The sequence below is a fragment of the Panicum virgatum genome, chromosome 9K (genome assembly GCF_016808335.1).
Source record: "Panicum virgatum strain AP13 chromosome 9K, P.virgatum_v5, whole genome shotgun sequence".
Taxonomy (NCBI): Eukaryota; Viridiplantae; Streptophyta; class Magnoliopsida; order Poales; family Poaceae; genus Panicum; species Panicum virgatum.
Window position 1 is genome coordinate 47,023,414 of NC_053144.1, and position 24,006 is coordinate 47,047,419.

At 45.3% G+C, this 24,006-nt stretch overlaps 1 protein-coding gene and 1 long non-coding RNA gene across 3 annotated transcripts; both read right to left on the reverse strand.

Moving 5' to 3' along the window:
- Window positions 1–11,268: 11,268 nt before the first annotated feature.
- Window positions 11,269–14,947, reverse strand: LOC120651748. Of its 2 annotated transcripts, none has more exons than XR_005666300.1 (2): window positions 13,497–14,947; window positions 11,269–13,400 (listed from the first exon to the last, which is right to left on the reverse strand). It is a non-coding gene; the product is annotated as an uncharacterized LOC120651748 (long non-coding RNA). The 2 variants fall into 2 exon arrangements; XR_005666299.1 differs by having other exon boundaries at window positions 11,269–13,405.
- Window positions 14,948–18,210: 3,263 nt separating this feature from the next.
- Window positions 18,211–22,475, reverse strand: LOC120651749 (mitochondrial inner membrane protein OXA1-like). The gene is made up of 9 exons (XM_039929359.1): window positions 21,887–22,475; window positions 21,700–21,790; window positions 20,867–20,911; window positions 20,700–20,758; window positions 20,247–20,322; window positions 19,976–20,107; window positions 19,794–19,901; window positions 18,896–18,950; window positions 18,211–18,809 (listed from the first exon to the last, which is right to left on the reverse strand). Exons 1-9 carry the CDS (start codon window positions 22,396–22,398, stop codon window positions 18,499–18,501), a joined length of 1,389 nt encoding a protein of 462 aa, XP_039785293.1. The 5' UTR covers window positions 22,399–22,475; the 3' UTR covers window positions 18,211–18,498.
- Window positions 22,476–24,006: the final 1,531 nt, after the last annotated feature.

Genomic DNA, 24,006 nt, shown 5'->3' on the forward strand with positions numbered 1-24,006 from the left:
CGCAACTGCCCGATGCCACCGAAGCAGTGCCAGCAGTCCGGTCGGCAGAGTCAGAAGCAGCAAGTGGCTCATTTCAAACCGGGACAAAGTGCACTACACCACCCTTGAGGGTATTCCTGAGGGAGCTCCAGTGATGACGGGTATGTTTTTCGTAAATAATCAACCCGTTACTGTGTTGTTCGACTCGGGTGCATTTCACACCTTTATCAGTGAAGAGTGTGTTACTAGACTTGGGCTAGGTGTCAATTGATAACCAATCAGATTACCAAGCAAGTGCCTCTACGGCTTTAGGGAAAAAATTTTACGACCCATTTGATCATGTTGCCAACCCAGAAAGTGGATATCATCCTCGGTATGAATTGGATGAAATTTTATGGGATTATTCTGGACACCTCATCACGTGCGATGCACGTAAATTCTCCCATTCATAGTTCTATGACATTGTGTCTTATGAGCCCCACACCGTTGACCCATATGGTGAATCTTGTCGAGGACAAGAAGCTAGAGGACATACCAGTAGTATGTGAATACCCAGATGTTTTTCCAGATGATTTGCCTGGGATGCCACCTGATCGTGAGGTGGAGTTTGCCATTGAATTGCAACCGGGAACAGCACTAATTTCCGAAGACCTTATCGGATGCCACCGAATGAGCTGGCTGAGTTAAAGAAGCAATTGATAAGGGATATATTCGTCCTAGCATTTCGCCTTGGGGCTGTCCGGTGCTCTTTGTTAAGAAAAAAAGATCAAAGCCTTAGGTTGTGTGTGGACTATAGGGTTTTGAATGCTGTCACAATCAAGAACAAATATCCCCTTCCCAGAATTGATATTCTGTTTGATCAGCTATTCGGGGCCAAGGTATTTTCAAAAATCGACCTCCGCTCTGGTTATCATCAGATAAAGATTAGAGCTGAGGATATTCCCAAGACGGCCTTCTCCACCAGATACGGGCTCTATGAGTATCTGGTTATGTCATTTGGGATGACGAATGCCCCTGCTCACTTCATGTACCTCATGAATTCGGTATTCATGCCTGAACTGGATAAGTTTGTCGTGGTTTTCATTGACGACATTCTTATATATTCCAAGAATGAAGAAGAACATGCTGAGCATCTTCGTATTGTTCTCCAGCGTTTCAGAGAGCATAAGTTATATGCTAAATTCAGTAAATGTGATTTCTGGCTTAAGGAGGTTCAGTTCTTGGGCCATATTATCTCTGAGGCGGGTATCTCTGTGGACCCCAGCAAAATTCAAGATGTATTGAATTGGAAGACTCCAGAGTTTGTTTCAGAGATCCGGAGTTTCCTTGGGCTAGCAGGGTATTACCGGCTGTTTGTTCCGGACTTCTCAAAAATTGCTAGGCCCATGACTAAATTACTCAAGAAAGGGGTGAGATTTAATTGGGACGACAAATGTGAGCGATCTTTTCAGACATTGAGAAAGCTCTTAACGTCGGCCCCTGTCTTGGCTCAGCCGGATATTACTCGACATTTTGATGTGTATTGTGATGCATCATGTACGGGTCTCGGTTGTGTACTCATGCAAGATCAGAGGGTAATTGTTTATGCTTCCAGAGCACTTAGGCGACACGAGGAGAATTATGCCACTCATGATTTGGAACTAGCAGCAGTGGTACATGCATTAAAGATCTGGCGCCATTATCTTCTGAGTAATTCTGTGCATATATACTCAGACCACAAGAGTCTCAAATATATCTTTACCCAGAGCGAGCTGAATTTACGCCAGAGACGGTGGTTAGAGCTAATTAAGGATTATGATCTGGAGATTCATTATCACCCGGGGCAAGGCTAATGTTGTAGCCGATGCATTGAGTCGTAAAGCCAGTTGCAGTTGCATCTCAGCCGCAGCTGTGCATGAAACTTTGTGCCAAGAAATGGAGAAGATGAACTTGACTATGGTGTCTGAGGGTACTCTTGCTAATCTTACCCTCACTCCAACACTTCGAGATCATATTATTGCGGCGCAGAAAAACAATATTGGCATGGGAAAGATTAGGCAAAGGCTTGGAGAAAATGACCCTCGAGTGGCATGTTTCCATCTAGATGACGAGGGTGTTTTATAGTTTAAGAACCGACTAGTGGTACCTAAAGATCTGGAGCTTCGAAAGCAGATTCTCGATGAGGCTCATCTCTCTAGGTATTCTATCCATCCTGGCAGCAACAAAATGTATCAGGATCTGAAACAACGATTTTGGTGGACAAGGATGAAGCGGGAAATCGCTAGGTATGTGTTAGAATGTGACACATGTCGGAGGGTTAAGGCGAGCCACTTGAGACCAGCCGGCCCTTTGCAGCCCCGGAGTATTCCCTCCTAGAAGTGGGAGGGCATCAGTATGGATTTCATTGTCGGCTTACCCAAAACCTCCAAGGGGTATGACTCGATATGGGTTATTGTGGATCGTCTCACCAAGTCGGCCCATTTTCTACCGGTAAAGACTACATATACGGCGAAGCAATATGACCAGTTATATCTAGATCGTATTGTGAGTCTGCATGGAATTCCAAAGACAATCATTTCAGACCGGGGTGCTCAGTCCATTGCCCGATTCTGGGAGCACTTTCACGCCGCCCTCGACACTCAGCTCCTCCGCAGTTCGGCTTATCATCCATAGACTGACAGCCAGACAGAAAGGATAAATCAAATATTGGAGGATATGCTTAGAGCATGTGTGCTCACCTATAATCAAAAAGGGTCAGTTGGATCCATGCCACTACAACTTCTTGAAATTGGATTTCATGTTGAAATCCATGCCATTGAGTGGCATGATTTTGAACATGAAACCCAATTTCACGGAGTTGTGGTGGCATGAATCAAATTTTCCCAATCAAAAATGGGATGAGTGCTTGCCATTGGTCGAGTTTGCTTATAACAATAGTTATCAAGAAAGCATCAAGATGGCTCCATTTGGGGCCTTATGTGGATGGAAATGCAGAACGCCATTGAATTGGTCAGAAGCTGGGGAGAGAACTTTCTTTGGGCCCGATATGGTAAATGAAGCAGAAGAGCAGGTTCGGGTTATTCAGGAAAATTTGAAGATTGCCCAATCCCGACAAAAGAGTTACGCGGACAAGAAACGTCAATCGATCATGTTTCAAGTGGGGGATCATGTCTATCTGTGGGTATCTCCGATGAAAGGGGTTCAACGATTCGTTGAGAAGGGAAGGCTCGCACCTCGTTATGTTGGGCCTTTCCTTATTATTGAGCAATGTGGACCAGTGGCATACCGCCTGGAACTTCCTGCCCACTTATCCGTGGTTCATAATATATTCCATGTCCCTCAGCTCAGAAAATGCCTCCGTGTTCCCACCAAGATTGTGGATATAGAGGGGCTACAATTGGAGCCCAATCTTGTATATCCCGAGCACCCAGTGAAAATTATTGATTATAAGACTCGAGTCACCCGAAATCATACTAGCAACTTCTATAAGGTGCAATGGAGTAATCACTCCAAGCGGAAAGCTACTTGGGAGACGGAGGAATTTGTTCGGACTAAATGTCTGGAATTGCTACAAGCCTATCGAGGTACACACCAATTTCTAACTTTCCCTTTAGCCATTCATTAAATGTCGGGATGAGATTTCTTTTAGGGGGTAGGATTGTAATACCCATGTGTTAATCCTCGATAATTAAGTTAACCATGGTCATTAGTTCAACTCACACGACAAATCACTAAACCCAAAAATTTTCCTGTCAGTTTGGGCCGGACCGGTCTGACCGGTTGAACTGGGTTCAACTGGTTGGGCCCACAACATTTAAATCACTCTTTTTTCCTCCCCACCAACTCTGTAACACCCTAATTTAAATTCCAGCATTTAATAATAAATTTAATTGGTTTATTTAATTTTCTAGGATTTATTTTGCTTAGTCTGGCATTTAATCTAATTTTTGGTTTCACAAGTAATTAAAATTTGTCTAAGTTTAAAAATTTGTTGTTGCATTCATGCTGGTGCATAGTTTCAATGATTTGAGTGTGGTTTGAATTCAAATTTGAATTTGAATTCAAACTTTGTTTGAGTTAGAAATAGAAAAGAGAGAGTAAATAGAAATAGAAAAGGAACCCATAACCCAAACCCCCACACCAACCCAGTCCAAAACCCAACAACCGGGCCCAGCCCGCTCTCCCTCTCCCACCGGCCCTTTTTCCCTCCCTGGCCCAGTGCGCCAGCCCGGCCGGCCCATCCCTCTTTTCCTTTCCCCGCGGCCCAGCCTCGCAGCACGGCCCAGCGCCAGCGCATCGCTCAGCCACGGCCCGCTCCACTGCGCGGCCCACTCCCAGAGCCCAGCTCCCCGCTCCCCGCACACCGCTCAGCCCGCAGCTCGCGCTCGTTGCATCTCCCACTAACAGACCTGGCCCACGGGTCAGATCTTTCCCTTTCCTCCGCCCCGGGGTCTTCGCCGCGCTCTCCGCTCTGCTCCGTCCGCGCCCTCGCTGACCCGTAGCCCCGCTTCACCCCGCGCTTGCGCAGGACCCACTGGCCGGCCTCCCAGAACCCTTTCCCCTCTAGAAGCTTCCTAGCCCGAGCCCCGGATCACGCAAAAGATCGGTTGCGCGATCCACTTTCCCCGCAGAGCAACGCCCGGCCGCAATCACCGCGGCGTCCCCGCCGGGCACGCCTCCCCAGGATCCCCGCGGTCTTTAATTAGCATCCCACGACCCCTGCGCCTCCCATTCCACAGCTGAGATCCAGAGAAGCCCGCGCCGCTCACCCCCGCCGTGCCGCGCCTCTGCTCTGCCGCAAGCACACCGCCCCTCTGCACCGAGAGCTCCCACAGCCCGCGCAACGTCTTTGCCGTGTTCCCTGGGACCAAACCCGAGCACGCCACCCTCGATTCCGGCTTGCACTTCCCGGAATTTGAGCCGGACGCCAACTCGGGTAAGGATGACCGCCGCCGCGATTTAACATCGCCGACGCGTCTCCGGCCCAACTGATCCCTTTTACCTCGTCGCAGGGACCCCGCACGCCGATCCACAGGACTAGGAAGGCCGAAGACGCACCCCTGCGACCAGTCCGCGACCACCACGCCGCCGCCGCCGCCGGACCTCGACGTCGGCCCCGCTCCGCTACAGCTCCGGCCCGTTTCGAACCTTGGTGAGCTCCCCTAGAGCCTCCCTTGTGGTTTGCGCTAGAAATATCGGCCTGTAGGACGCTCTAGCGCCTAGGACGCTGCACACCGGCGATGCGCCGCCGCGCAGTCCGCCCCTCACCGTGGCAAGCCCCGCCCAAGCCCGACCGAGCCCCGCTCTTGCCTCTAGTGGCTTGCGCATGCCGCGTAGAGGCCAACCGACCCAAACCCGGGTCGAAACGACCCCGGAGTGCCGGATTTGGGCATCTCCGATGAGCCGCCGCCGCGGGAATTGGCTTCCCGGCGACCCGCGCCGTCGCCATCGTCCCCTTTCAATCCAAGCCGTCCGATCCGCCACGTACGCCCAAGATTAGAACCCGTTTCGATCCGATCTGGACCGTTGGATCTAGATCCAGCGGCCGTAATCCAAAGATATCGCTTCGCCTGTCATTTTTGCATAAGAGCCCCTGACCTTTGTTAATATCAACCCGCAGTCCAGCTGTATAGAAAAGTAATTACGGTTTGGCCCTGTTTTATTCACTTAACCCCCTGGACTTTCTGGAAATAGAACCCGCCGTCCTTTGCTGCTGATTTTGCGAGTTAGACCCTGAAGCTTTAGTTTAATTACGTTTTAGTCCTCGGTTTTAGCAGAAAAGCCCCTGGAACCCTGTTTTTATTGCAAATAAGCCCCTGAACCTTGTTTTAGTCCTAGTTTATGCGTTTTAGCTCCGTTTTTAGCGTTCTTTATATGCACGCGATCGTTGTAACACGTAGAACAGTATTAGAGTAGTTTAGTGTGCTATTGTTATGTATTGATAAACTGTTTCTCAGCTTTTTGTTAGTGTTTGCTTGAATGCTTATTATCGTGCATTGTTTTGGCCATGTGTTCGTGAGTAGACATTGATCCATCTGAGGAGCCCCAGTACCAGTACCCGGAGCAGCCGTCTTCCGAGCACTTTGAGCAGCAGCAGGAGTAGTACGAGGAAGGCAAGTATAACATGAACAACCTATCACTTTTAAATACAATTTCATACTGCATTTTAATACTGTATGCCTATAAGGACTTTCCTAGCCATTTTATATCCTTTATATATACCTTTGGGTTGCATTTTGGTTAGTTGTGCTAGGTTGCTGCGCTACAACATTTCCTGGTCCTTTTTAATTAAATTGATTAATGGTTTACCTGAATTTAATTCTGAGAGTGGCACTCTGTGTGGCTTGAGTGGCTCACTTCTCGTTAAAATTGGTTTTGTTAGAAACATGGTTTAGGGGGCCAGCACGGTTCTTAGTGCTTGGTTGGCCACTCTCCATAAGGACCGGTTCATAGAGCGACAACCTGGGACAACAGCGCTACCACAAGACTGGAATGGGACGGTCTTGGCTTACTAATTAGGCCATTTTGGTTCGGGAGTAACTTACCGACGGGGCATGGGGGGTGGTGAGCTTCAATGGTGGCCAGGCTACGAGGCTGGTCTGTGTGTCTTGTACCCCCTCGAGGTGGTTACCATCGTTGCGGAGCCTGATTCCTTAGCGGTTACACCTTACCAACGTGTCCTTTGTAACGGCCTCGTAGTGAGTTTGCTAGTCATCTCACCTAAGGAAGTGTGATGAACAACTAGCGTAGCTCACGACTTGTGGGTAAAGATGTGCAACCTCTGCAGAGTGTAAAACTGGTATACTAGCCGTGCTCACGGTTATGAGCGGCCTAGATCCTCCTTTTGATTAGTGGGGTTAGCCCCTTCCGACGAGGGGGTGCCTCTCGGGGTTACCTTGGTGGCTTGGTTTCGGTTTGGTTCTCAGTAGCAGCATGAATAATTTTGATTAATTACTATGTAACTGGGTTAATGGTAATTCATCAACTCGTAGTAAATAGCTTTAATAAAATTTTGCCAAGACTTAAAAGCTAATGCAGTCAGTCAGCCAGCCTAGAGCCTCATAGTTTGTGTTATACTTGTTGAGTACAAGTTGTGTACTCACTCTTGCCTCTTCTCTACTTTTTCCTCTTGGATACGCTACTGCTGCTCAGTTCCTGCCGACACGAGGGAGTTCGTCTAGCGCTACCAGGACTACGAGGACTTCTAGGTGTTCGTCTCCCAGTCGACGTCCCTGTGGCGCCCTGCTTCAGCTTCGGAGAGTCTTTATCGTATTTTGTACTTCACCTCCGCTGTATCAGACATTTTGTCATTATTGTAATAAATAACATTCGTATTTCGATTTATTATGTCTTATTCGTGATATGTGCTGTGATATACTGTTCATTCTGTTGTATATACGTGTGACTTGATCCTGGCACGTATATGATTGCTCGGTTTATGTTCTTTTATAAATCGGGTGTTACAAACTCCCTCACCCTCACCAGAGCTAGCTCGAGTCCGAGTTCCCTCTCCCTCCCCTCTCACCCAAACCCTAAGTCCCAAATCCTCCCTTTCCACTTGATTCCAAGGCCAAGGAAGGATCAAACCGGCGTGGGGGAGCTTCTTCTCCACGATTCCCTCCCTGGTGAGCGGGGGATTCAAGTTCTTCGCAGGGGAAACACTCACCCAAGGTATTTTAGCTTGTGATGGTCGATCTCTAGTTCTAGATGTTTTTAGGTGGTTCCCTCTGGTCAAAAACATCCAAATGTATCTCTGGACTAGTGCCTATAAGGGTTTAAGAATTTGTGGGCGATTTTCGCCGCGTCAAGGAATCCTAGGTTTTTGGTGTGGGTAGGACCGGTCTGACCGGTCGGAGGGACCGGTCTGTCCGGTAGGGGCCCGGACAGTCCGGCCATTGGATCGGATACTCCGGGTTTGTGGTGATCTAGACATTCCAGAGTTAGGTCCGGATTCTCCGGACTTGGGAGTCCGGATACTCCGAGAATACGTCTGAATACTACAGATTTTTGGTATCGAGGCGCGCACAGGCCAGACCGGTCTGACCGGTTTGGTATACCGGTCTGACCGGTGCTAACAGAGCTGAGAGGGTTGAATTGGGGTTAGTTGGTGCAAATAGTTAGAAATTAATGTGGTTAATGGTTACTTGTAATTTTTATAAATCATGCATGTCTTTCTCATGTCATGTGCATATGCATACGTGTAGCAGCCGCCGCGAAGGAGGTGATATACGAGGTGGTTGCGGAGCCACAGGAGCCGCAGGGGCAAGCCCCGCAGCAGGAGGATCGTGGGGAGTTGGCCCAAGGCCCAGCTCACCCCAGTTTTGAGCAGCAGACTCAAGGCAAGCCCCGGTGCATATCCTATTATTTCAACTTATAACACCTATATATGTCTCTATTACTTGTGCATTAGGTTTAGGAATTATTTGAAACCCTAGTTGCATGATCCCTAGATTTTTCCCTGAGTTATACTAGAATGCATAGGACGATAGGAGTGCTATGCTTAATGGTTCTCGGTAGAAAAGATGAGTGATCTCTTGTCACTCGCGAGATATAGGGTGTTTAGAAGTCGAGTAATTTCCGGTTACTCGCGAGATATAAGATATATTTATATTTCAGTACATGAGTTATTGAATTTGATACGAAAATTGAGATTGGACGGGAAAATGACGAGGATGTTTAGGGATGGCAGCAGGACAGGGTTTCTGGGTGCCTTAGCCCCGTCTGTGTCGATTAAGGACCGGTTGTTGTCGGCAGTGCTGATCGGAGAATGAACTGTACTAACCGCATGCCGGGAGAAGGAGGTAGTCGAAACCGGTAAGCCTAGTACTGCCTCGCTTCGAAAGTACAGAACTGCATCACCACCCCTTAGGGCTCGGCTGACTATATGAAGGTGGGGTGGTTCTGTAGTTCGAGGCGGGGAGGGGAAGGGTTGGTGCGTGTGGTCCGACGGGGCATACGCGTGCCGTGTTGGTTAGGTCTACCTTGCAAGGTTAAATCGAATCGATTCGCCGTGTCTCGCGGTTATGAGGGCCTTGATCTCTTTGCTGCATCGTAGCAAAATGTTAAAATGTGAGCTATCTGTATATAGTGTTGAACATATTGAATTATTTTGATTGCACCAACATGTTTGTTATAGTTGGTTCGTGCAAATATTAGATTAGAGTTAATTTATATGTAAAATTTGGGGCTAAAATAATGAAAGTAAGGAATTACTTTAGTTGCTTTTCTGCAAAATAACCACCAGCCAAAAGCCTTGCATGTCTAGGTATGTGGGCTAAGTTATACCCACGGGTCGGGTAAGTCTTGCTGAGTATTAGTTGCTCAGGGTTTGTTGCCACCATATTTTATTACAGGGCACCCAGACGTCGATTTCTGCCCCTGCTGTGTCAAATTTATCCGTGGAGATACAGAGGGGTGGGAAGTGGTGAATAGAGACCTTTAGATTAGGGATTTGGCGGGTTGCACACTTGAGGGCAGGGTGTGCAGCCCTTAGTTTTGTTTCGACCGGTCTGACCGGTCAGTGGACCGGTCTGACCGGTGGTTGCTTAGGCCAGGTAGCACCGGTCTGACCCGTGAGATGTACTGGTCTGACCGGTGGTGTTAGAACTAAACCAATGAAGTAATGTAGTTGTATGTTTTCTTTTCCATTTGAGCTCGGCTACGCTATGTAAAATTTGTAAATTATGTAATTTATGTAAATTACGTGAGCTTGTGTTTTGAACTAAATTTGTAAAACTCTCGTTATCGGTTGTCATCCTTGTATATTTTCAAGTATTTTGTCATGCTTGGACCATCTGCGCCCGCCTTCGCGTGGGACTTCCGGTGTTGTTTCGATCGGGCCGTGGGTTGAAAAAGAATCGCCAAATTAAACCATTAAGTTAAGACGCCCGATGTATTCAAATGACGGCCACTACGTTTAATTTAGAGTTTTAATTTGGCGGTTCCGTCACATAATATACTAGTAACAAGTAAGGACAGCATCTAAATTTCAGAAACCGTGCATCTTTCCTCAGAGGCACCTGCAGTACCACAGATCCGTGTACGTACGTACCGTCAGGAATTGGGGAGGAGGTATTCAGTGAATCATTCCCCAGCCATCCATATTGCCTGCAATACAAAATTGCTCTAAAAACAACAGGTTATGCGCATCAGAGGCTCGCGATCGCAAAGCGGCCCCGAGACAAGCGCACGCTTTATTCCTCCTCCAACATCCTGAGCGTTTAGTCGCGGCTCGGGTTCACACTGGCGTCCTGTAAAAGGCGCCACGAGATCGAATCGATCGCAAAAGGGAGGGGGGCAGCATTGTTAATGGTAAGCATGATTTGAAGGTTCAGAGCCCGGGAATCAGAAGCCCCCGGAGCTGAAGGCCGGTGTCCAGATTCGTTCCTACGGGTCCAGATATCATCCATCCTGGAGGCCGGACCAAACAGGAAATGCAATGCACGCGATGGTGGCCAGTGAGTGACAGACTGAGTCGTGGACTAGTGGTAGAACATTGTTGGGGAGGGGAGGCTGGGTGGAAGTACCCTCCCTTGGAAAGAGCTAAAGATACGCAACTTTTAAGAGCCAAAAACAAAAGGAAAAGAGATGGATGGATGGATGGGATGGTGTCATGGTGAAGCTGCCTCGGAGAGTGGGATTCGGTGCCAACTACAAGGTTGATGCATGGGGTCACACCACACCACACCATGCATCGACCAGCCTTTGTGCCCTCCTTTTCTCTGTATAAGATAGTGTTTCTGGTGAGGAAAAGATGGCGTAGGGCTGTTAAGCCCTCACTACGGCTAGTAATAGCCTAGCATTATCCGTACGTGCGACGCCTACCAGTTGAGCTTGCGGAGGAGGAAAAAAAAGCAGTAAAGGTGGTTAGGGGGAAGAATGATAGTTTTTGGATCTACTTTTGATCAAGCAAAAGGAGGCGCAAAGAATGCACAGAATGATGCACGCATCTATGTTTTATTTTTTTCCCTTCAGCAATCACTTCAATGCCCTACTATTGTGTCTATAAGGCTGTGGTAACATGCAATTAAGGTCCATAAAGCAACCAGCTTTTTCAGGAGGTTTGAGGTTCGACAATGAGATTTACTGCAGTTATATTATGGTAACAGTGAGGTTGAACAAGCATTTGACTAAGATGTCACAAGAAAATTTGGTGGTGATAACTAAGTAGGCAAAACAGATGCAAAGGAGAAGTGCCTTTGCAAGGAACTTCAAAGTTCAGTTCTACAGGCCTTAACATAAGAGTAGTTTACCCGGAAAATAGGACAGACCATTGTTCTTTTTTGTTTGGCCAACCTCTTGCACCCTAAATGAAAATCAAGTCACTGTGAGTATTCAATGTATCATACAAGACACCAGGAATCAGTTCTTTGATGGAGATGGAATTGTGCTTTCAAGCGACATGTCATTCATCTGACGTTATGGCACCGGTGGAGCATAAATAATGCATACATGGTCCAGTAGATGATCTTAGTAGGTCAACAGCAGATTCTAAGTTTGTGCTGAAGATTTGCATCCGCACAAGTTATTTTCAGAAGCTATTTGAGTCAAGACGCACAGGCAAATATATGCCAAATAGATGCCCAAATATCCTGGGTCAAGTTGGCAATAACATGCCAATCCAACAGACAGAATTGTTTGTGTAGCAGAAACAACACAAGTGTAAGATTACGTTCACTAGTTAGCAAGAGATGCCTAAAAGAATCACTAACTTACCTTGGCCAGTCCATTTGATAGCTGCACTACAAAATTCGAATCCGATTGTAATGAAGAAGCTAGCTCTCTTTTCCCTCAGGCCTCAGCCGACAAATTGTAGCTGTGTGCCTCTGCACAAGCATACAAGTGCCAGCTGAGCTTCAGTATACCTGAAAAAACAATTGTAATGAGAAGACAGGGAGAACCTTCGGCTAATGTTACAAAATTCATGCCATGAAACAAGAATATAATTGGTAGTCAATTTCAGGGAATGAAACTATCATCACATGTGTAAGAAAGAAGTAGGAAGCGACGTGACAAAATATCATTGTAGAAGGAAATTAAAGCTGATCCTCTCGCTTCTCAAAGCTTTCCTGGGCCAATGGACCTGTAAACCAGCGAAGCTCATGAAATATGCTTTTCTACAGAATATCATGTCTTCATCAAACATACAAATTTTGTTTCTAATACTAAATTCTTTTTGCCTCTTGCGTACCAATAAATTGACAACAAGAATTGACGTTATGATAATGTTTCAGTATTAAATTTCTGGAAAGCAGGAATATGTCCCTAGAAATTGGCTAATGCGTCAATGCCAAACACATGTCTGCCGTAAGGCATCTGATCAACGAAAGAGAAGATGAAAGGAGATGCTCTTTTATCTTCAAGAAGAAGGCTCTTCACAGAAAATTTAATTTATAAAGAACCTTTGACACAGACTTTACACGATGGCTAAAGGATGATATAATGTACCTGGAATGTTTATCAGGTTGACGAAAAAGTTGTGCCGAAAAAGGTTACATCAAGACCCAATAATGGACATCCATGCTTAGCTGCAGAATGTGTGTATTTACTTTCTTCAGGAATAGATCATGAACTACCCAACCCATAGAAGGTGAAAAACAGGTGATGAAAGACAAAGATAGTTTGGACATTATGTTGACTCATAATAGCAGCCTAAAGAAGCAAAAAGAGATGAAAAACCAACTATGCTGCGTGATAAAATGGAAGGTGCGTGCCTGCAAATCAATTAGCAGAGGAAGATGCATTGGATGTTCAAGAGTTGCAGCCTAGTCATAAAACAGCAGACTAATAAATTATGGATCAACAAAGAAATATCCTATCTAGAGAAAATATGAACGCCATGAATTTGTGCTAAGGTTTTCAATTTGAGTCCCCAGATGAATATGTCAAGCAAACAAAACCAACAGACTGTATATTATATTAGGTGAAAATGAGCAAGATTCAGCAACTGGGCTGTGATTCTGAAGTCTCTACCAAATGGCAATCTTTCATTTTAAGCCCGATGGCACATGACAACACTTAAACACTAGATGGGCATGTACTTGATGTAGAGGGATGCCTTATCACTGAAATTTCAAAGAAAAAGGTTAAGCAGTAAGCACCACATGAAGCTCAAGGCCACAAATGTACAAAAATATATTATTATTGAATGATTCAATACAAAGGGTTAAGATACTACTTGAACCCTGCTAGTATAAGCATGCAGAAGGTGTAGCATGCTGCCAGCATTGCGCTGAGGATAAACCACAATATGCCAGTATGCAAGTTGTGTGATTTCAAGATCATGCATAGTAAACAGTTTTATCAGAAGTAACATGGAAGGAGAATAACATTTTGCAAGATATGCAGATTTGCTCACACCATTTACTACAGCAAAAACAGTGACATATGGTTTCCCTCACTCCAAGGCAGCTGGCACTAGCAGCATGCTCCAAGGCTGAAACCTAAACTGATCATCAAAGGTGAAGTGTTGTCAAGCTAAGTGTTGTGCTGAGGTATGGAACTTCTTGCAGAAAAAACATTTCAGAAACAAATCTGACCAGTTAAGGATGTTCTTGTGGAGGATCCCGAATCTCCCCTCAAGTCTAGTTGCTACAGAATTAAAAAGCTTTTCTGCAAGCACAAAGATGGCCAGACTTATTCATTAGAACAGATTTAAAAATAACATAATCAATATATGTCCTAAAACAAAAGGCATATTGCATTCTCTTCAGTAAGTCTATGCTTGAGAACCCTTGACGTACATTGGAGATCAGACTTGTCCAATACAATGTTGCCTGCCATGCGGAGCACAGAGAAAATGATAGATGAAGAAAACTTATATTGAAAAACATATATAGGCAATATACCTCAAAAGAACACCGGTATATGGCAGCATTTGCAAAGCCATCTACTGCAATGAGCTAATATTTTGAGTAGCAATAACTAAAGGTCTTATAAGGTATGGAGTCCTCACAAGATTACAAAAAATGCTGAATTCAAAGATCATTTAATTAATTCCCAAGTACACATAACGAGGTTATATTTATAGATAGAAAAATGTCATAGGAAGCAGAAAGGTGGTCATATCAATGATTACAAAATGGCAATTGTGTCATCCTCTCAGTCTCATCAGAGGTTCATCAACTATAATCTGAAGAACCATAATCTCTAACAAATAAACAGAATCTAGAATAATAGATCGTGTAAATTGACATGGAATTCAGTACAAAAACTTGCCTATGAAACACTGAGAAACAACCTTTGTCCCTCGAGACAGGTCACATGTTTTTCTCCTCTTCTCCGGGCCCTGGCAGTCTGTCAGACTGTCACCCAGCTTTTTTTCTCATGTCCAGTACCACACTGCCCAGGCGATCATATATATCCATCACATTCTACCTGCTACTGACTCCCACAACCTCAATCGTCATGTCCCCTCACGGCCTCACCCATCATCAGAATCAGTTAATCAGCCCCTCACCTCAATCGGCGCGCGCCATGGACCATGGCCTCGAGATGGAGCTTCCGCAAAATATCGATAGACTCATCGTACCAGGTGTTCCCTATCACTGCGCGCAGCGGCAAAGAGGGCTTCGACCGGAAGGCCACAGGTGGCAACAATGACGAGGCCGTGGCCGTTGCGGATGGCCACAAGCGGATCAGCGCCGCAGGTGCGGAACCTAAACGACGCTGGACCACGAGTCCGAAGGAGCAAGGACCCATCCGCACTCGCCCATGGTCCGACGCGGCATTTCGTCGAGCGCATCACGGGCGTTGCGGGAAGAGCAAGCTAGGTCGCTACTGACAAAAACCGATGGCGCTAGCACTGGAAGAAGGAGCATCGAGGCGGCGCTGTGGAGCCTGATGCGCCAGCGCTGGAAGAGGATGGGGAGGGGTCGCCGGCGCCGGGAGTTGCTCGGTGCCTCGGTGGACGCCGACGCGCGCAGCCCAGCACCGCTGGGCGGTGCAAAAAGAGAGGTGGTTGGTTGGTTTGGGGTCCCATTTTCTCAGCAGCGTGCGCTCGACCAACGGGACCTCAGCCCATCATAGGCCCGTCAGTGATGTGGGCTCTCTTGGTCCTGACCTCATTTGTTCTGGCCAGCCCATAGCATTGACGGCCTAGTCGGCCTATATACGGAAAGAAAAGTCAGCAACTTGATCGAGCCAGCGAAGGCCGCTGCTACGCAAATCCTTTCTTTCACTGCCGACATGGACGCACCGGCAGCAGCGATTGTTCGTAGAAATGATGACTTTTCTGCCCTAAAAAAATGATGGACTTTTCTTGGTCCTCTTGTGTTGTTTTAATTTCCGGCGAATGGACCTGAGTACCTGACTACCTTCCTCTACTGCAGAAAAGTAAGTTGACTGAAAGGAGTTCTCAAATGCGCACATTTCGCCATGAAAATAAGGACATGAGTTTTATATCCTGTCCAGAGGGGTGGGTGGAAAATGGTTAAACCTTCACCTAAGTGGAAACAAAGATTCTCTGCGTTCTCTCCTTCAAAAAAGCGTTATCTGCGTTCCCTAGAGTGGAATTTTTTCAACGGGTTTGGGTTTTTGACTAGAATAGGTTTGGGTTTACTGACTACTCCGTCAACAATTTTCAAAAGAGTAGAAGTATATGATGTGTCCGTCAACAATTTGTCTGTAGCGACTTCAATTCTCTAGGAAAATACCGGTTCAATATCTTAAAAACCACATAAGATAGAAAATGTGTGCATGTGTTTATTGTAGCAAATATGTCTATGCTTGTATCTGAGCATGCTATTTCCTCAGGAAAAGAAAAGTACGGTTTTTCAAGAGGAGAACGTGGATGCGGCACCACACACGCTCGGGCGGAGCCGGCGTAAAACATTTGCAGGGGTGGTTAAAATAAATTTTTAGAAACAGATGCCAGATCCATTGCTGTTTTTCGCAGCTAAAAATAACGTTTTGAGAGGCGGGTCATGCCCTCATCTGTCCTTACAAATCGATTTGTAGGACGGATGAGGGTATGACCCGTCCCTTCAAATTGATTTTTAGGTCATATTGAATAAAAATTAAAAAAAATCGACGGGGTCAGAGCCGCTTTGCCCGCCCCGCTGCTGCTTCGGGCTGCCACTCCCCACGCTGCAGCGTGCGCTGCTGCTTCACGCCGCCGGCCCCCCGCACAGCCGACCCCGCACCTTCCACAGGCCGAGCATCTCCTTCCACCAGCTGGATCCCTTGCTGGCAGAGGCCCTCTCGTCGTCACCGCTGGCGCCACCGCCGCGGAGCTCGTCACGAAGCATGGTGGGTGGCCAGTCGGCAAAAACGCGCCATTATCTTTGAGGGGCAGGATCCTGCCCTTGGAGAAGAGCTGGTCTGCGGCCATCATGGGTAGCTTCCCACCGATAACTTGAAGTTGAGGTCCTCCTCCTGGCACCGCAGACTCATCACCCAGTTCTACACCGACAGCGGCGGCTCGACGGTGAAATCGCACCCCGCACCCGGCGCCCGCGCACTCGTGCTGCCGCCGCAGGGGGGGAGAGATAGGAGGGAAGCGGAGGGGATGACTGGGGAGAGAGTGAGAGAGAGAGAGAGAGTGGTGGGAAGAGATGGGGGTGGCGGAAGAGATAAGGAAGAAGAGGGGGTCGGAGAGATGGTGGGGAGAGTTGGTGGGGCCGTTGATCTTGGGTCACTTGATTCAGCCAATAGCTTGTAGGTTTGTCCATCACGCGGATCTCTAGTTCTATTTCTAAGAGCGGGTGACTTTATGACCCGCTCCTAAAATTCTACTTTTAGCGGCGGATGATGCACCCACCCCCCTACAAATGATTTTTTTTAATTTTTAAATTTTGTTTAAATGAAAACATATAGCAAAATATATTAAAAATGGGTGAAATTTTTATCATAAGCCTACTGTGACAACGTGCTTGGACTGGAACCTAACCTATACTTTTAGGGGGGGCAGATAGGCACTTTGTTGCTTTCATATGAACTGAATGAGTCATGCCTTCAACCTGTGCTTGGACTGGAACCTAGCTCAACACATGCAGGAGGATATATATCTCAATTATCAAAATGGTAGATAAACAATTATTTCTTAATCGATTTTATGGTGAAAGCTGTCACGACCCACGGGCCGACTGGGCCGCACGGTTACTGTAGCGCACGGCTATTGTACTGTAGCACACGGCACAGTACTCCTTTAGTCCCATACTGGAAACGGAAAGGGAGCTGGACTGACTTAAATAGCCGGTCACTGGGAAGCTAATAACTCCGGTTCGAACCTTTTGCGCGAAGCGAGGACGAAAGCGCAAGAGAGTTATTTAGCAGGTGTGGTCTACTCAACGTGTAGAGTAGATCTTAGTCGTTATCCTGGGCCGGGTCATTACAAAAGCGATCTGAGAGGAGCTGCTGAATGCTCTCAGCACGTTCATATTTGACAGGTCAAACAAAAGAGGGAAGCCATGCACATGAACTCTATACAGATATAGGTGGTCAAATGGCATCCGGTACAATGGCAATGGAGAGAAAGCAAAGGTTGACAAATATGAAATAATTAGTGACTTTGCTGCAGTTCACCAAGTACATAAATATGAATGCGTCCTTCAAGGGTTTCCAGTCAAAACTTGGCCTAATTGCTTGTTTATATAATCAGCCAGCAAATACCGTTGAAGAGGTGGACTGAGCTGTGTACAGGGACCCTAGCTTTCTCAGCTTGTTTATTTGCCTAGCTTTCTCCGCTTTTTTTTTTGAAATTAGCTTTCTCGGCTTGTTTATTCGTTAGCAGGAAAGCATTTCTATCACATCTCCGAGATGTCATCTCGAGTAGGTGAATACCATTTTCATAGACGAACTAAAGAAAAGGAGCCATTTCATAATTGAAGAAGGCAGTCATAGGGCACATCTAAAGGAGCTATTGCTTTCTGACATTACCGTGGCTATAGACGAACACTCCTTCCGTCCATCAATCTAAGGCATGCTTCTAATCATCTCTAGTTTCTATTACAATATATTGTTGGTCACTGCAAAACACCATCTTAGATTGCATGGCTGTTGTACAGTGCCAGTCTGCCAGAATTCTAGCAGGATCTGTATGCAACATTACAAGCAACGACGTAAAAATTAAGTCACGTCAGAACTTGATTTCTCTCCAATATTATAAGTACATCCAACATTATAAGTAACCAGGAAAAAAAATCAAAAGTCGCATCAGATTTTCAATTCTCCAAAAGTACACAACATTGCAAATTTACAGTTACAAGTTCATCTCATTTGAGCTTTGAGCATTAAGAAAAAAAACAATCGATGGGATGCGGCTCTCGGCAGAATCACTATGCTTAATAGTTAATCCAAAGAACAACATGCTATTGTTAAGCTAGTTAGGTTATATCGTATTATGAAACAATTACAAATGCTAAAATTGCTCCAATTTATTCACTGAAACGACACTGGACCCATGAACTGAAAAACAGGCACCTCTCCCAAATCAAACCTCAACACAATCCACACATACTGGGTGTCCTTACCCCCACCATGAAGTTACAAAACCCAAAAGGAGGTGTGCTTCTTTACTTCCATGTGCACAAAAATCAGGAACTACTCTTGAGATTCACCTCTAGATTTCGCCCTGTTCTCGAGATCTCTGATACTGTCACTCAGCACAGAGCTAGATTGCTCGCACTCCTTGTCTGCAACAGGAGAACCAACTCCAGATTGCTCGCACTCCTTGTCTGCAATAGGAGAACCAACTCCAGATTGCTCGCACTCCTTGTCTGCGATAGGAGAATAAACTCCAGGACTTGGCTTGGGTCCACCAAAGAGGCTTAAGGCTTGCATTCGTGCAGGTGTGGGCTGAGATTCCAAGGGAGGAAGATCCAACCATACCCTTATGGCTGGTTTCCGGATAACTGAGAAAAGCAAGATTTTTTTATCAGTTAAGGAATAGGTATAGACTATGAATACACAATAGATCCTAAGGTGGCAAGTAACATACCAACACCATATACAAGCGAGAACAAGTTCGATGTGACCCAGTAAAAAAATATGGCCTGTAAAAGAAAAAAGATTAATAGCAGCACAGATGTACAAATTATGGTGCTGTAGTTCCAAGGTAATCAAAGCTGAGCATATCTGGGGTGATAGTGAATGTTAAATTTGGATTTCTCAGGATAAGTATAGACTTTTTAGGAAGTAGGAACAACTAGCAAAACTTGCCACACAAATAGCTCCCTTACCGACTGCCTTTTCATTCAATACAGCATATTTTGAGAGCATTTTGGGGTAAAACAACTAGCCGTAGCTTCTAGAGCAGTAGCAAAATCTAAATGCTGCTCCAAAGCTCCAAAATGTACAATACAAAATAGACTTCCTCTCTAACCCATTTCTAGATTATCTTAGAAGGCCCCAACACACCTCCCCTGAAATTATTTTGAATGTATGGCAAAAGTAGGCAGCCATAACATTTTTAAAAAAAAAGAAGGCGGCCATAACTTTCAGTCATGGTAGTAGAGAAGTACAGACAGTCCTAATTCTGGTAGTGGTTGTAGAGAAGCACAGAGAGTCCTAATTCTGGTTGTGGTTGTAGAGAAGTACTGGGTGGACTTTTCCCGGTAAAGGCCTGGTATGGCCAGTTTCAAAACCAGGCTATCTGTGTCCAAAAAATGGGCTATGGCGGTACATATCCAAATCATATTTTGAGGGGGGCACATCTAGTGTTTGGGAGGGAGTACCCAGAATGAGAGCTTGCCCTTATTGAAATATTTTTGAGCCCTTATAGAAAATTTCTTATAAAGTGATTTTAGAGTTTTGTACCCTAGTAAAGCTCATTGTAAACGAAGCAAATAGAACAGGAAATTGATACTTAAAATCCTGAGTAGTTCATAGTTACATACCTTTGGAAAGCCTATTGTAAATGGAACAAACATAACCCCAAAAAATCTGGAGAACTTTTTCATTGATTTTGCCATAGGATTTCCTTCCATGCCGTCTTGCATATTGAGCTGGAATAAAAATCAATAATATCTTAAAAAAATAATAGATAAGACACTTGAATTACAACGGCAATAATGCAAACCTCTACAGTAGCCAAAAATGACAGTGATGTTAACACTGGGAGGATTAAAAGATCATCAGGAGTTGTCAAATCAGTAAACCAATATGCTCCGCCACCTTTAAGAGAAGGGACTTTCTCAACCATGTTAGATATCTACAATTGGAATAGAAAACACAAGATGTTAGAACTAGCAAAAATAAGGCAAATGCTATTGCTACACAATACTATATAATTCGGTGACAATGAAATTACTGATTAGAACTCAGGATGTAACAAAGTAGTGTAAACTTACAGCAAAGAAAAAGCTCATGAATATCGGCCCCTGTATAAATAGACCCTTCAATGGCGTAAATGGAGTCACACCATGTCTGAAGCAAGACAGCAATGAAACAATTAAAAATCTCCCATACAGTTTATATGACAAGAGGAAGAATAGAGTAATTGCAAAAGCTAATCGAAGGGGCGGTCAAGTTATTTAAGATGTTCAGCGACTTAGGACAATGGAGGTTGCTTTCATATTGCACGCACAGATGATAGCATGAGGGAAATAACATCCAAAAGTCGTATGTGAAGCTAGTCAATTAAAGGAATAAATATAAGTTCGAGATGTTGAATAGGCATGGTAAAAACGATGAATTTGTAACATTGATACTAAAAATATTTGGAACTATGCAGAAATGAAACAAGAAAGTCAATTGCAGTTTTGAAATTAAATAAAAACTCGGATATACATAAAGCTGCATACCTAATGAATAGCTCGCCCAATTTCTGTTTCCCCACTTCCATTGATCTTGGATCAGTTGACTGAAAGGCATGCATAGTAAAATAGTATAACATTATAGCATACCCAGTAAATCCAACAAAAATACCATATAAACTGCAAGGTGAACTGAAAAAAATAAATGTACTCACATTTCGCATCTCTTCATTGATGGCTTCAATTTCTGGTCTCAAGTCCTGCATCATAGTGTTGAAGTCCACTTAGATATGTATGATAGGAATTTTTTCTAAAGAAACAAAATGACATAGCAAAAGGAATACATAGCAGAAGGAATATCCAACACCTCTTCCTCTTTTAGAGTTGGAGGAGCTCTTGAATTTCAGAATTTCGAGTGCAACAGAATGACTTCTTGCGATTTACTTATGCACCTTCAAAAACTCACTGCACGGTATGATGTTTCTTATTAATACCTTTAACTACACGTTCACAGCCACAACTGCACGCTGTACATGCTAATGTGAAGGTCCAAAGCCATTGCAGTCATGACTCAAGAACAAACACCATAATCAGATTTTTCTTCTCCCCCAAATAATTTCCATTCTGGCTATTTTAGGCTAGAGATTGTTGGATGTGAGAACATTGAGGAAAAGCCACAGCCCGAAGCCGCGCGCTTTTAATTTGCATGTTCCGGTTCAGGGTTGGGTTTGAGATTTCCTCGGTTAACTATACTAAAAATTTAAAGCACACAAAAAGTTCACTTTAAATCCACTTTTGTGATAGCTACATTCCAATTACACCAAAGCATGCATCCATCCAGCAATATGCTGTAAGTTTCTATTTTCTAGCATCAGCATCACTAGAAAATGCACAGAAAGGTGTAATCCTTTGCTTCACCAAACTCAAGATCAATTTTGGGAAGTTTCAGAAGTTTAGGTTCGAATTTGTTGTTCGCTCATATGTTAACAAACATGAGTGAAAATAGAGCATTTACTAGGAAGATAAGGTTCTAAAGTGCATGCATTACATTTAACTTCATTGTGGACTTCATCTGGTTGATGAGCAATGGGACTGTCAGTAACCGGATCAGCAGCGTCGTCAGCGCAATAGTAGCCCACCTACACATCACCAACCAGGAAGATGGAACCACATTGCAGGACGTTTACAGGAAGAAATCAAAGCTAAAACCTTGCGCAGCACCAACGAAGGCATACCAGTTGAGGCCAGTGAAGGACTGCACGGCGTCCAGGAGGTATTGCAGTGCGGCGACCGGGGGAAATGATTCGGCTGCTGCGGCAGCCACCTCCCCCGCGTACGGCGCTGGAGTCACGGGTACGGAGGCTGCGGCGGAAACCACTTCGTCCGAGAGCAGCTCCGACACCGGGACCGGGGAGGCGGCGTCGGTGAGCATGTCTGCCGCGACATCGATGTCTGGTGCTGATGCGGAGGAGGTCGTGGAGAGGTTACGGTGGGCCGCGAGGTGGAGCGCGAAGGGGAAGGGGAGGGGGAGGGGAAGGCTGGTAAGGGCTTGGGATCTCGACGGCCGGGAAAGGGAGGAGGGGAACGGTTTTACGGGTGGTGATTGAGGTGAAGATGGGGCGGCCGAGGAGGGGCTCTCAGAGCAGTCGTGGTGGGGCGAGATGAGGTGCGAGATGGAGGGGCGGAGGTGTCGGGAGAAGTGGTCGGAGAGGCTGGTAGCAAGCCTCCTCCGCGCGGCGAAAGCCATGGCAGCGGCGGCGGGTAGATCGCGAGATGGTCGGAGAGCCGGAGGGGTGGTCGACGAGAAGACGACAGGACGAGGGGAGAAGGGAGGGTTAAACGGGCGAGAATATCGGCCCAATTTTCTCAAAAAATATCCGGCCCAATATGCTGCCGACACCGGCCTTCGGCCTTCTCTTTTGACTCTTCCAGCAGCACTGGCCGAAGAGCAATCGATCAACTCTGGTTTTTCCTTCTGCATATTCAGCCTAAGAGTGTGTTGTGGCCCGTTAACGCATGAAAGAATAGCCGGTTAAATTCTAAAATAAATCTAGAAAAATGCAAACATCAGTGCCGAGATGAAGACTCGAACCATAGTGGACATGTTTCACCACAAGAAACCTTACCAGATGTACGTACGCTCAGTTTGCAATGATTCTTCTATTTCATTATTTTTATTTTTTTCTTTTTCTTTTTCTTTTTACTTATGTTGCTATTCCTCACGTTACTTGTTTTACATTCTTCCATATCCTTTAAGCTCATTTCTTCCCTTGCTTGTTTGATTTTCTTCCATTACTTTCTGTATTTATTTTGCTACTTTTTTATTTGTTCTCCAGGAGATTCATATTTCCTTTTAAGTTCATATTTTCTTCCATATCCATTATTTGTTCTTTTTAGATTAAATTGTTCGACGGTGTTGATTCAAATGTTCATCCTATTTAATATTTTTGTTCATAGTATATTATTATTTGTTCATAATGTTTAGGTTTTCATTCGCAAAAATAATAATTTGTTCTTGTTAAAATATTTGTTTCCAAAATTTGAATGTGTTTTTTAGTATTAAAAATATTTTAAAAAATATCGTGCAAATATAGGCAAGTGTAGTCTTATTTTGAATATCTTTTACAAGAAAGGTAATTGTACAACTTAAATATATTTGGATGGTCGGTTTAATACTTATGTTTTTTGTAGTTTTGAATTTCCATGCATGTGGGTGATATAATCTTTGTTGTCTTTTCAGCAGGCATGTACACAATTTCTTCTTCTATTTAGTTAGCATCGCAGCAGTCACACAGTTAAACGAACCATCCTAACCGCAGTAAGCATTTGCTTCAGTCTCTCCCCAAATTCTTGCTAGAATTGCATTTGTTTTAAAACAAGGAGTAAACTTTATCCAATCCGCCTACCTCTCTCTCCTACATGCTAGCTACTGACCCAAACATCGGTGACTAGGGTAGGAGTTGGGTCCGCGACAGCCAGGCGCAGGCAGCAGAAATTGCCTCCCTTTTTCAGTGGGCGCATGCGTAGACAGCCTCGCCCTCGCTCGGCTTAGTCTTTTTCTCCACCTCCCTCCCCCAAGCAGCGCTAGCGGCAACCTAGCAATGTTGGATCCCTCCTAGGCACAGGCGTCGGCACTGACAATCCGGGCATGATGGCCTCATCCACCTCGAGCAACGGCGGCCATGCCATTACCCGTTTCTCCCCAGGCACATGTGCAAGCAACTGGGTTGTGCCACCCTCCTCTCCAGGAAGTGGCAACAACATGGATTTCAACTATGAAAGTGGAAGCATCCTTGACCTCATCGCTGAACTGAAGCTCATCGTCGATCCATCCTCCATCTTGGATGTGCTGGAG

Bases quoted from the DNA above. Each gene is read 5' to 3' on its own strand.
- LOC120651749 (XM_039929359.1), bottom strand. From the start codon at position 22,398: ATGGCTTTCGCCGCGCGGAGGAGGCTTGCTACCAGCCTCTCCGACCAC. The intron at 21,791-21,886 runs GTATGCCTTCGT...GGTGATGTGTAG, and splicing joins TCCTTCACTGGCCTCAACTG to GTGGGCTACTATTGCGCTGA. The intron at 20,912-21,699 runs GTAATGCATGCA...ACTATGATGCAG, and splicing joins AGTCCACAATGAAGTTAAAT to GACTTGAGACCAGAAATTGA.